Consider the following 13,551-nt stretch of genomic DNA (forward strand, 5'->3'; position numbering starts at 1 on the left):
TATGGGAGTGAAAACAGAACAGGCATCGCTCTGAACACGTTATTTGGGGTCCTGAGGAGTCCTCCTTTCCTGTTTAGAAACGTCATCAAAACAACCGCCCTCGCCCACGTCATTTCCGGGAGACGCGGGTCTTATTTTCCTGTGGAAAATGGCGGCGTCGAGCCCAGATCGCGCTCTAGCCGGGGGAGGAACCGAGCCTGCGGCAGAAGCGGAGCCTGACTCGGATCCATGGGCGGGACTGGGGCCGATCGTCAAACGGGACCCTGTAGTTAAGCTTCAGAGCCCGGTGAGCGGCCTGGAACCGCTTTCGTGGTCCGAAGACCACCGACTCTCGGCCTCCAGCACGAATAGCATCTCGCTAATGGAGATCGTGTGCGACATCCACGGCTACGGCCAGGACCTGGTCATCCACCGGACCTCCATCCCCGTGCCGGACTCGCCCTGCGTGCTCAAGGTAAGACTGGAGCTGCGGAGGCGCTGCACGGAGCCCGCACCTGGTTCCCGCACCTGGTTCCCGCAGCTGCTCTGCCTGCACGGAGTTGTTTTTGTTGCTGCTGCGGGTCTCAGGCCGGGCTGTCAGTGATGGACCGCACGCTTCATTCAGGAGACGCGGTTCTGCTCGGCCCGACCCACTCTTACTCAGTGCTGTCGACGGCACGAATGCGTCCTCTAATGCCAACTGTGGACAAGGGACGCGTCCCAAACTTCCCAAGCATGCAGAGCCGTGTGCCGGTGCGGCTGCAGGGACACGGCGGTGGGATGTCCCGAGTGTGAAACTGATCGCGCAGATACCGCCAGGCTTCCCTGATCGCACAATGACATGCGGAGTCATTTCTGACATTAGACGTTAATCTGTCCCACATGCAACCGTAGTAACTTCTCGTTGATAAATGAAAACAATCACAAACTGCTCTAGATTTCTATTCATAGTTGAAATGAGAACTTCCTTTAAAACTCAAACAATGTGTTGTTGTACAAACTATGTAGCCTACATTCAGTTTACTAGGATTTAAAACTATATTGATAAGTTTAACATCTGTTTTTCTGTGCATTAATTGCTCTATTAGATTGCATATTTTGAAACGGGATTAGAGGCAATTCATAAAAACAGATGTTGGAGAAGTGCCTTTTCCCCCTTGCATGGGTTCTGTGAGTCGGGTTCTCTTTCTATAAAGGTGCAGAGTAATGAACATGAATTATCCCAGCCTTTCTTCACATTGAGCCCCCAGTGAAGCGCTTGCTTCCGGTGCGCGTGTGCTGCCTGTTCTGACGGGTTCTTCTCTGTGCTGCAGGTGGGTCCGGAGGAGCTGGTGTCGGAGCTGAAGGAGAGGTTCGCCAACTCTAAAGACCCGTCGGTCAGCCAGCCCTTCATGCTGGACCGGGTCCTGAACCCATCGGCCGGGTCTCTGCCCCCCCTGCGCGGGTTCAAGTACACCAGCTGGTCTCCGCTGGGCTGCGACGCCAACGGCCGCTGCCTGCTGGCCTCCCTGACACTGGACAACCGGCTCACCATCCACGGCAACCTGAACCGGCTACAGTGGACCCCGCTGGTGGACCTGACGGAGCAGTATGCCGAGATGCTGGAGGAGAAGGACTACCAGCTGCTGGGGGCGGAGCCGCCACGGGGGGAGCTGCAGGACCCACCCGAATTCCAGCGGCGCCACCGGATGCAGTGCCCTGTGCGCATGGAGTGGTCCAGCGTCTGCACCACGCAGCAGGTACAGACCAACAACGAGTGCAAGGACGTGGGCACGGTGCTGCTGGCCGTGCTGCTGGAGAACGGTGACCTGGCCGTGTGGCAGTTCCAGCTGCCCTTCCATGGGAAGGACTCCGTCGTCTCCTGCAACACCATCCAGTCGGGCGTGTCAGCGCCCAGCGTGCTGGCCTGGTGGGAGTACGAGCACGGCGGGCGCAAGATGAGTGGCCTGATCGTGGGCAGCTCCGTGGGGCCCGTCAAGATCCTGCCGGTCAACCTGAAGGCCGTGAAGGGCTACTTCACCCTGCGGCAGCCCGTGGTGCTGTGGCAGGAGACGGACCAGATCCCTGTGCACAACATCAAGTGCATCTCCCTCTACCACCCCTACCAGAAGTGCAACTGCAGCCTGGTGGTGGCCGCCAGGGGCTCCTACCTCTTCTGGTGCCTCCTGCTGATCTCCAAGGCCGGCCTGAACGTGCACAACTCGCACGTCACGGGCCTGCACTCGACGAACATCTCCTCCATGACGGCCAGCCGCTACGGGGGCTCCATCTTCACCTGCTCGGCCGACGGCAACGTCAAGAAGCTGACGCCCATCTTCACAGACGTGGCCGTGATGTTCAAGCAGGAGCTGATCCGACTGCCTGACGGGGTGGCCGGCCGCAGGACGCACGGCATCGCGGTCAGTCCCAACGGGGCTTACCTGGCTCTGGTGACCACGGAGGGCCTGACCAACGGGCAGCACCCGGTCAGCCGGAGCTACCAGGTCCAGTTCGTCACCCTGAAGACTCCCGACGACGCGGCGGCCGAGCTGCTGGAGTCCACCATCCAGAACCTCTTCAAGCAGACGGACCTGCTGGACCTGGTGCGCTGGAAGGTACTGAGGGACAAGCGCATCCCTCCCATGCTGCAGGAGGAGCTGGACGAGAAGGTGCACACCTCGGGCTCCACCTACCTGTGGCGCTTCAAGCTGTTCCTCTTCCGCGTGCTCTACCAGTCCCTGCAGAAGGCCCCGGCCGAGGCGCGCTGGCGGCCGTCCCACGAGGACACCAAGGTCTTCATCGGCGATGAGGAGGGTGAGGAGGACAGCCAGGAGGCCGGCGGGGGGGCCTCCACCTCCGAGGGCGGCGGGGGCAGGGCGCTGGATGACGGGGCGGGGGGGGCCACAGAGGAGCAGATGAGCGAGATCATCGCCTGGATCGAGGCGGTGGAGTCGCACCTGACGCGGGAGCACATGAAGAGGGTGCTGGGGGAGGTGTACCTGCACACCTGGATCACCGAGAACACCAGCATCCCCACCCGGGGCGTCTGCGACTTCCTCATGAGTGACCCCACCTACGAGGACAGGGCCGCCAGGGTAAGACCACCCCTTATAACACTATTAGTAAATCATCCTGTACTATGGAATGTCTTCAGTTTGACATCGAACATCTCCCTAGGGTGGGGTGACGTACTTCTATCATATCTTTTAACAACAATACAGATATGAAGGGAAAGAATTATACTGTTTTTTTATGCAGCATTTCCAGTCCCACTTGGATCAAAAATAAACATGTAAAAGGAAGAGAACAGTGATGGGTTAATTTGCACAAACAAACACTATTCTATCAAATCTATTCTATTCTGACCCAGATTGTTTCTCCCCCGTGCTTATTTCATGTCCCGTGGTAAGACCCATTCGAACAGCAAAGGGAGGTCTCACAATTGACACCCATCATCAAAACGATAAATTCAAATTCCTGTTTTATTTATTGGCGTCTGCTGAGTAATAAAATTGAGAAATTTTAATTCATCGTTTTTAATTAAAACTCCTTTTATATAAAACCTCATTAAAGCATTTAATCGAACAGGTCATGTCCAACTTGTTCCACAGTTGACGGATCCTCCCCAGTTAAACGCACTATGGCTGCGTCCAAAACCGCGTACTACATACGACGCACTAAAGTTACACTGAAGTGTGTACTGTAGAAGTATGTACTTAAAGAGTGCAGATTAGCAGAACGCAAGGATTTGGATGCACTAATTATGTCATCAGATTGCACCGTGTTGAACTTTCCCTTCACGGTTTAGTGATGACTTCCTGTAAACAAAAGACACCGCGGTAAATCTAAAATTTCTGGCGACTATTTACACTCGTATAAATCATTCTTAACATAGTTAGCCTATCTGTACAGTTTTTGCTACTTACGATTGAAAACGGAGTCGTCCACCTATTTCTCAGACATGGAATAACCACATCACACCCCCTTCTCCCCACACGGCCTTATGGGATTGTAAAGTGTCCAGTGCTTGCATACTTCGTTTTCGAAATGGAAGTAGTATCCATCCGTGTACTTTTCACATACTGTTATATTCATACTTTGTATTAGGACGTACTACTAATGGTGGCGTACTGTTTGGCATACTATTTAGTACGCTAGTATGCGTTTTTGGACATCGTTGGTTTCTTAATCAGAAGGCACTAGTAGTAATGGCGGCTCCGAGTGAAAGTGGAAAGAGAAAAGAGGCAATGCATCGAATTTGAATATACCGTGATGCATCCCATATGTTGCCCGTTACCTGTAGAATACTGCAGTACCGTTTGGAATACACACCGTTTCGAAATCTCGAGATTTAAAGTTGCCCGATAGAAACCGATGGCCGATCTCGACTCCACACCGGACGGTAAGCAGGGTTTCCCGCAGCGCCGTTCAGGCCCGACTAGAGATGCATCATTGCCGCCTGGCCAAATCGCGAATGGTGGGAAAAAGTTTTGAAACGAGCGTACTCGCTCATGTCCCGCCCTCCTGCTCACGTTCGCCGCCCCACCGCTCATTCGCTACGGCTTCACACCCCACCCAGTCGACAGTATGTTAACGACTGTCCCCGAGACAACTCTGAGACCGGCAGCCGTCCCAGTGCAAGTTTCTGTGGGAAACCCTGGTCAGACTCGGCCGGCTGTGGGATCACTTGCCAGGCCGCCCGACACGGTGCGACTCGCTTGGCTTCAGCGCGACCAGCCGTGTCAGTCCTGTACAGACCGTCGCAGTGTGGGTGTGATGCCTGCCAGCGTGTGGGATCTTTAATAACGTCACGGACTGTGATTCTCCTCACCATGCTGAGCGCATCTATAATAACGGTGGCAAAGGAGAAGCGCCAGGGATTCCACTGTGGATCCAAATAAGGAAGGAACAACTTTTGGTACACAATTTGCAAAGGCTGTTTATGACAAATGATGGCTATCAATCATGAATACAGCTTATATGAACTGTGTATTACGCTGAATTCCTTAATTAGGGATTATTTTAGTCTTTTAAAGGTGTTTTATGACCGTTTGTATATTAGAGGACCGGATGCAAAGGTCACAGGTTTCAAAATCCCCTTCAGTTTGATCGTGACCGCACTGTACATTTTATTTATCGCCTACCCCTACTTTAAGATCAGTTCTTCACAGTATATTTATATGTGTGTGTGGTATGAGGGGCCACACTGCCTGGCAAATTGTCACTGTGGCCCTTACTGTGTGCTCAGGTGCTCATCGGCCACATCTTCAAGAAGATGAACAAGCAGACGTTCCCGGAGTACTGCAGCTTGTGCAAGGAGGTGCTGCCCTTCACCGACCGCCGGCAGGCCGTCTGCTGCAACGGACACATGTGGCTCAGGTACCGGCAACGCCTACGCCCGTTCACCTCCTCTTGGCATGCCCCCCGCTCCGGGACTGAGAGCCTGTAATAAGATGACACCCTGGCAGGGCAGCGGGGTCTGCCTTTTAAATCCCCAGTTCTGTTCAGCCACCTCTCACTGATCTGTTTCATCTCATTGATCGTTGAGTGGGTTCACCTCTTCAGAAGTCTGGAGTGCTTTTGAAGGCTTCTATGTGGTAGTGTTCATACGTGTTTCTAAACTTATAAAGATGTCCACGTTACATGTAATGTTATTGTTTCTGTGGGGGCCCTGGGGAAGAATTAAACTCACAGGAACTGAAACTGTCAGTGCACACGGACTACTGCTGTCGAGGCCCTTGCTTTGATCTCATTGATGTGGGGCCCATAAGGGCCTCTGTGCAGTGCTGAGTGTTGGGTGCCTGACCTCTCGATTCACTTGTAAGTAATGCGATAGTGTGCGGCCGGTCATTGGGATATCGTTATCCAGTAGCGCAACAGCTTGTGGCCCCATATTTCTGAATCCCTCCACTGTGGATTGTTTTCCATTTCCTGAGTCTATCGGCTCTGATTTCCTGTCTCCTCCCGAGTCAGTAGGGAGTGTGGCTCCCGGCTTCCCTCCCCCGGCGGATCGCGCCGCTCTTACCTGGCGGTGCTGCGCCGGGAGCCGCAGATCTCGGGCTGACGGCGTCGTTCTCTAATGCCGAGCGTTTTGTATCCAACGCTAAGCTCAGTGCTTTTCCATTCTCTTAGCTGCTTTATTGTTTCTGTCCCCCCTTGTGTTTTTTTTTTTGGGGACGGCTTTTTAAAATATTGATGTGAGTTGTGGCGGAGCCGGGCCGTCATGTTCCCGTCGTCTCCCTGCCAGTCGTGGCGTGTGGCAGCCCTCCCTGGCGCCGCCGCTTCAGACGCCGGCTCGGCACTCAGCTCTCGCGCCGCGTCTCTTTCAGGTGTGTGCTGTCATACCAGGCCTGTCAGACGATCACGTACAGGAGGTGTTTGCTGCAAGACAGTATTGCCAGACATCCCGTGCCTGACGGTAAGCAATCCTATCGTCGTCGTGTTGTTGCTGCTCTTCTGCCAGCGTTCACAAGAAAAGCTGCCCGGGTCGGTGAGCTTGCAGGCCCGAGCAACTAGTGATTTCAATTATTTTTAGTCTAATCTCCCACCAATCCACACTGCATTATTTTGTATCACAGCTACACTAGATTATCACACACAAACTATTGCCAATCCAGATTTATTTTGGGTGTATATCCGTTAATACAGTTGAGTTCTCTGGGATCACGGTCGCTGATCAGCTTTGTTACTGCTGGGTTGTTTTTACTAAGCTGTATCTACACTAATTTCCCCCTTGATCCCCTTTTCCCCATCTCTCCTCCCTCTCTCTCTCTCTCTCTTTAAACGCGCAGATCCCGACTGGATAAAGCGGATATTACAAGGACCCTGTACTTTCTGTGACTCCCCGCTGTTCTAGGGAAGGAACGGGGAGGGATTTTGGGGGGATCAAGCGAGACGAGACTGCTCGAGGCAAACAGACGCAACTCTCAACTTGACAGACGTTTCACACGGGAGACGCCGCTATCCTGATAAATTGTTTTTTTTTTATCCTGCGTTATTTGGAAAAAAAAAAAAAAAGTAAAAGCTTTAAGCAGCCCTTAATATAAAAAACCCATCCCCTTGGAAAGGAAATCGCAGTTTCTACGCTGGAAAATATTGGAAACTGAAAGCACTCAAAAGGAAGCAGTTTGAGTAGAAATCGTCGGCTCATTTACGAACATTGTGAACATTGTTATGAAAGTGGCTTTTCCACATTACTCTCGCCCCCCCACCCCATTCCTGTCAGTCACTCCGTTCGGAGAACAATATGCTCGATCAGTCCTGTAATTTCTCTGTAACACACTTTAATTCATCCCCAGGTCTCGTTAAAAAAAAAAAAAAAATACAAACGAAACAGCGTCTCGTTCCACACGCTCGGAGAGGAGTTCACACACAGCCGCGCCAAAGACAGAGCTCGGTTAAAAACTAATTTGGCCGCCCTCACGGGATCCCGGCTAATGAGATTCTGCCATAATGAGGGCGAGATCCTGCCGGCAGACGCAGGACTGATTTTAATTAAGGGGGTCGGAGTGCGCGTTGTTCGGTGTGATTAACCCTTCTCGGAGAACACGGGCCTGGGGAGGAGGTGTTCAGGACTGCGACACTCGGGACTCCCTCGCCTGCTTTCCATGACGCGCGGGTTCGTGGCCTCGGCGTGTCCCCGGACCCCCCGGAGAGGAGAGCGTGGCTGCACCGGGGACTCGGCAGCTCTGCGCTCGTGCTGTGGCGGGGTCAACCCAGATTGAAACCCCTATTCCAGAATGTTCCAGTGAAATAAGAACGATGTACATGTTTATTATTATTATTATTACTACTACTATTATTATTATTATTTCCCGATTTTATTATGTGTTACATATCCGGGTCAGGGGAGGACAGAGAGAAATGATTCGGAGGTTTAATAGTAATGCAAAGGAAGGCTGATAAATGGTAGAATTATTGAAGCCACCAGACGACTAGATCAGTTTTCCAGCACAGAGCGAGACCCGTTAATGGGATGCTAAACAGAAAACACGTAGCCAAAGCCAGAAAAAACACACATTTTCGAAGCACTTTTGTTTTAGAGTCCCAGTATGTAAGCTATTTTGTGTTCACGGTCATTTCTTTTTGTTGCGCTTTATTAAATTGCCCACTCCATGTTTTGGGCGAGTAGAGCTGGTAATAAGGTGTATTGTTTTAGTCGTGTGGACCCTTCGGTTTCCTTTCAACTCGACCTGGGTGCTACACGGACACTTCTGGTGCGTCTGGCCGGCCGTTGCCTCATTTGAGACGATCATGATTTCACTAGACTGGGAAGAGCTTCCACACGGTGCCGACCGATCCGAAGCAACTGACCTAAAATTAAATAAGCCTCGCGCCCCGTACGGCACAAACGAGTTCGTTCCCCTCAGTGTGTAGCGGTGACTAGGAGAGCCGAGAAAGTTGTTCCCGTTTTGCGGCCCAGTGTTTCCTCACTACTGTGATCCTTGGGGTCTAGGAGCCCCCGATTAAAGGAAGCCTGATATACTACACCCCCGAATCCAGGCCCACACATGTCCCCTCGCCTCGTCCTGCGTGGTTTAGGCAGCCGATTTCATTCCCTGTCCATGGTGCTCTGCAGGAAGACGAACCCAGGGGCCGGAGCTCTTCGGGGTTGTGTGGCCCCCATTATCGCATGGCCCCAATTTTTAGCCAAGAATTTGTGTATGTATTTTTGTTGTTGTTGTTCTTGTAAATAAACTTGGGTTTTTAAGTCTTTTGTATACAGAAACTGTAGTCTCTCCCTCTCTTTACATTCCCATCAAGAAGCAGATGGCTTTGTTTATTTTAAACGTCTATATTCCTTTCAAAGCTATTCTAACATGTCTTCGCTTAGGGTGGATGACATTCTTCCAGCTGTTCCACACGAGAGTGGAAATCCTAAAACTAAACCTCACAAGTGTCCCAGAGGGTCGCAGGGGGGTCACGGACACGCGTGCTGCAGCGTGTCTCCGGGGGCATAACCCATTCTTCAGAGAGCAGGTTGGGTCCTGGAGTCCAGACGTCTGGGCTACATCACCATAGGTTTAGCCGAACTCAGCCAGGGTTTCTCCGGGGACACAGATGGAAATTGGGCTTCAAGGCATTCAGGACAGAAAACAGGAGACACTTCTTCACACAGAGAGTTGTCACAATCTGAACAAACTCCCCAGCGATGTGGCTGAAGAGACAATTTGGGAACATTCAAAAACAGACTGGATAGGATCCTTGATCACTTAGTTATTAATGGACACCAAACGAGCACAATGGGGCGAATGGGCTCTCGATCTGACACTTTCTTCTATTCCACGGCTTTGCTCATTTCAGAGGCGGCCCGGTCCCCTTAGACGTGTCTCCCTTTGTGTGCCAGCGAGTCAAGCTGCTTAACGATTTGCACCCTGAATTGGGAACGCAAGAGAAAACTGGTCGTGTAAAATCAATAACGGCGGGGCAGGAATAAGGGCAGCGCAGCTCGAGGGGAAACCGCCCCGTCTTTCCAGAGTAAAGCTACTGTACTATGCAGGGTTATGTCTTCTCCACGCTCTGCAGATGAGGAGGAGCTCCACACGGGATCCTACTGATGTATCTCTTGCTTTCGGCTCCTTGGAGTCGGGAGTGAAACTCCTTTCCAAAGTCCAGAGAACAGAATGAGGTCAGTTTTTGCCCCACCAGCACATTTCGCCACTTAAATATTAAATATCTGAATCCCGCATTATTTAAAATCCTGCCGTGTCTAATGAATAAATCAGAGCACATCTCCAGAGCTGCCCGGGGGGGTGAGATCCCCCTTGAAAGAGAAAGCAGGGGAGGAATACGAGGATACGGTCACCGGAGCAGCCTTAACTTGCTTAATTTACGTTTTTGTTAAATATATACAGCAGTGGCGATTAAGCATAAAAAAAACTCCCCACTTGAAATGGCCGTGCTTTCTTTTCCTTCTAAACATATTCAAAAGAGATGCACAGCCTCCCGCTCGTTGGCAGTAATTAAGTCGGCCCAGGCCGTCACCCTCGCTATCTGAGGGGAGTTTTTAAATCGGGCTGTTAACATGTTTCATCTAACCGTTCCAGTTAGCGCTGGCGGCCCACAGGGAGGCGGCCAGTGACCCAGCGCCGGAGATGTCAATAACGCTTCTGTGCATGCAGCCGCTGGAGCGCGACTAATGCACCCCCGCGCAGGGCCGGAGCAGCCTGCGTTTTACTGCTACATTAATTAAACAAACTTCTAATTAACCAGGGTCCTGGCAAAAAATAGGGGGGGAGGCTGTCTGGCCGCGGAGACGAGATCAGTGTCGGCTTTAGTTTTTTCTTCAACCTCCCCCCCCCCCGGGGTGGAAATTGACATCCTGTTAGAAAGTTGAGCGCAGTGAGAGTCGCAGTCGCTGTCGTGTTGGGATTTCGGGGGCAGCCTGGACACGCTTACACTGTCAACTCCCCCCGGATCAGCCCGCGCCGAGGAGACTGAGTTTGATCTGAGGCACGGAGATCTGAGGAACGAGTTACAGCTTCTGCGCCCAGCAGCGGCCAACCTGACAGACACGGATCGGTGTGGAAACTGGGAAGGAACAGCAGTGAATCGGATGAAACTTGTGAACGTTTTTATGCAAGAGGGGAAGGTGGGAACAGCTGTACACAAACAGGGTGACATAATAAAATTCATTCCCCAAACAGCCTTCATTCCAGATGTGTTTTCAGGAACATTTTTACATACTTTGAAAATAACAGAAAATGTTTTAACTTTTTTTTGAAATCCCTTACTTTATTACTAAGCTAATGAAAACTGAATTTTAGCTGCTGCATTTTTGCACTGCAATCATCAATTGCAATCACCGGAAAATACACAAACATGGTGACTTATCAGGAAATGTCCCAGTGTGTGTGTGTGTCACCTCTCCGCTCTCCGCAGTCCTCAGTCCAGGGGGCCGGAGGGGCCGGGGGTGGAGAGGCTTTTGGGCAGGCGGCCCACCACGCGGCTCTCCAGGGCCTCGAACACGCTGTGGGGGTCCTGGTCGGCGTTGAGGTGGGTGGCGTGCGGGTAGAAGGCCTGCAGCTCGGGGGCGTGGGCTCGGTACTCCTCCAGCCTCTGGCGCAGCCGCTCCTCGGAGTGGCGCGGGTTCCTCTGTAGCCGGCGCTGCACCTGTGGGCTGGGGGCCGCCTTGTACAGGGAGTGGAACCTGAGGGCCCACGCACAAACACACACACAAAGAACAGTCATAAAGCATGTTTCATGCTAAGACCTGTCATTTTTCCCCTAATGAGAAGGTCAGGCTGTTGTGTGGTTTGTTGGAATAAAACAAGTGTAATCAAGCTGCTGTGCTCCCCCCAGCACTGACTGGACTTGATTGCATTGATAATTGGTGGTTAAAATACTATTATATTTGTTGTTGAATAAAACTGGCAAAATCAAAGCACTTTCCATTAACAAGCAAAACCAAGCTGTCAAATGTAATGCACAACACAAAATTCAGACAGCAGAACCACACAAATGCTGTCCAAACACAATTAAATCCACCGAGGCGACCCTGATTTCTCCTTCATACTCATTCATTCACTCATTCATGGAGACTTCTGGGTTAAACGCCCTGCTCTTTAATTTAATACGTTCTGGAAACACACTGTAAATATAGACATGGCCTAATTGTTCAAGTTCTAGAGTGTATATCGGATTTGGGGAGGTCTGATTGCCTTGTAAACATTATTTTCATATTTGTTGCGGGTGTTTTAATGGCCAGTTCTTTCTCCGTGTGTGTGTGTGGGAGGGGTGGGGGGGGGTCTTGTGTCACTCACCGCTCTCCGGTGACGGGATCAGTTGCTCTCAGGGTGATTCGCTCAATGGCAACATCATCGGGCATCTCCAGGACGAACACCCTAGAGGAGAGTTTAGGATTGGGAGAGAGAGTGAGTGACACAACCAGCTGGAGTGAACTGGCACCAATCAGCTCCAACCACCCACAGAAAGACTGATCAATAACACCTGTACGAAAGACAGTTTAGATGAATCTGTTACAAATACCACGTGCTGAGAAGGTGCTGTTGGACACCTGATCACTGATGTCTGGCCACTAGCAGACCAACCCGATATGAAAACATGGTTCTACAGCACTTTCTCTGCCTGTGTGTGTGGACGTGACATCATCGCATGGGCTTCATGACCTCATTGTGTGGGGCTCATGACATCATCATGTGGCATAATTGTTCAAGTTCATGCGATGATGTCATGGGCCTTATGACATCATTGCATCAGACCGCGCCGAGAATACACAGAACATCGCTCCACTCTGGACTGGGCTCTGGCCTTCACTGCCACTGCCCCCTGACCCGGGAAGCTGCCGGGCATTCGAAAGAGGAAGTCCACTGCAGGATACAATATTCGTTACATTTTCATTGCACGTTTTAAATCGCAAAATCATGATCAATCACGGTAAAAAGGGAACCAAAACAAAATTATAATAATAAACACCTTTGCCCCCTTCTTTTGAGGATGCCCCCGTATCACCTGCTGGAGTGATATCTTTTTTTCTTAAACCCGTTTTCTGTCCCTTTTCCCTTTAATGAAATCCTGCTCCCTTTCATTCTTCCTCGGAACATGCCGGGCTCCCTGTCTGTCACGCTATTGAACTAAAACATCAAGGCCCCTCTGAATAATTACGTGTGAGAGTGAGTGAGCGCGGGGAGAGGTGGCTAGGTAACAGGCTTGTTTTTTTTCACCACACCTCCCTCCCCCCCACCCAAAATAAATAAATTAATCTGTGGTTCTAGGTGGTGTTGGTGCGAGTATGATTATGTGGAGGGGTAAGGGTATCCTGAATTTTTAATGACTATTTGTCATAAAAAAGAAATAATAACTACTGTGCAAAGCTATTAGAATTAATATTTATGTCTCATTATGAAATATTCATAAACTTGGTTAGAAAAAAAAAAAGAAAGATGTGTGAGTGTGTGTGTGTGTGTGTGTGTGTGTGGGATGGGGGTGTCATGGTAAGGAGAATTAATTTACACTGGATGCTGTTTACCCACCAGTTTGATGTTCTCAGACAGATGACAAGTGCCAACAAGTATCTGTCACTCATTGCAGCTGGGATGAAATTGAGGAGGGGGGTTAAAATAGAGGTATGTGTGTGTCTGCATGTGTGTGTGTGTGTGTCTGCATGTGTGTGTGTGTGTGTCTGCGTGTGTGTTTGTGTGTGTCTGCGTGTTGCGGGGGGGTGGGATGGGGACCTTGAATTAATCGAGACCGGGGCTCCTGACATATCCGCGGATCCGATTTCCGACATCCACTCGCCATAGCGTCTTCCCTCCTCCGTCCTCTGCTCTCCTGTCGCCCGTCCCTCCTCCCCGTGCCGAGGTGATCCGGGGCGGCTCCGTTCATCCGATCTCCCCTCCTCCGCCTCCCTCCCCAGTTCCATCTCCCGAAATTAAGAAATTAATGAGAGATTCTTTACAGACGGCCCCTGCAATGTTTACCACTGATTAAATTATAATGCGGGCCCGGCTGTATTATTTATAAGCCAATTAGGGGAAGTGTTGCTTGATTTGATGGGATGCGGACACACAAAATACATTTAACTAATAGAGAGCGAGGAAGCGCCGAGACGGGGGGATGGAGAGACGGCGGGAG

The 13,551-nt window shown here is 51.0% G+C and overlaps 2 protein-coding genes across 4 annotated transcripts in view; one reads left to right on the forward strand and one right to left on the reverse strand.

Moving 5' to 3' along the window:
• Positions 1 to 111: 111 nt before the first annotated feature.
• On the forward strand, positions 112 to 8,686 carry gtf3c4 (general transcription factor IIIC, polypeptide 4). The gene is made up of 5 exons (XM_066712653.1): positions 112 to 454; positions 1,293 to 3,053; positions 5,207 to 5,337; positions 6,288 to 6,376; positions 6,750 to 8,686. The coding sequence occupies exons 1-5, from the start codon at positions 149 to 151 to the stop codon at positions 6,812 to 6,814; spliced, it is 2,352 nt and encodes a 783-aa protein (XP_066568750.1). The 5' UTR covers positions 112 to 148; the 3' UTR covers positions 6,815 to 8,686.
• A 1,828-nt stretch (positions 8,687 to 10,514) lies between these two features.
• The window catches only part of ak8 (adenylate kinase 8), a 41,320-nt gene continuing 38,283 nt past the window's right edge, over positions 10,515 to 13,551 (reverse strand). For all 3 annotated transcript variants that reach the window (XM_066712656.1, XM_066712655.1, XM_066712654.1), the window contains exons 13-14: positions 11,721 to 11,801; positions 10,515 to 11,107 (exon numbers count right to left, since the gene is read on the reverse strand). In XM_066712656.1, coding sequence (XP_066568753.1) covers positions 10,843 to 11,107; positions 11,721 to 11,801 — 346 coding nt within the window. In that variant the 3' untranslated portion in view covers positions 10,515 to 10,842. The remainder of the gene's footprint in view (positions 11,108 to 11,720; positions 11,802 to 13,551) is intronic.

Source organism: Amia ocellicauda, chromosome 9 (genome assembly GCF_036373705.1).
Source record: "Amia ocellicauda isolate fAmiCal2 chromosome 9, fAmiCal2.hap1, whole genome shotgun sequence".
In the NCBI taxonomy this organism is placed as follows: Eukaryota; Metazoa; Chordata; class Actinopteri; order Amiiformes; family Amiidae; genus Amia; species Amia ocellicauda.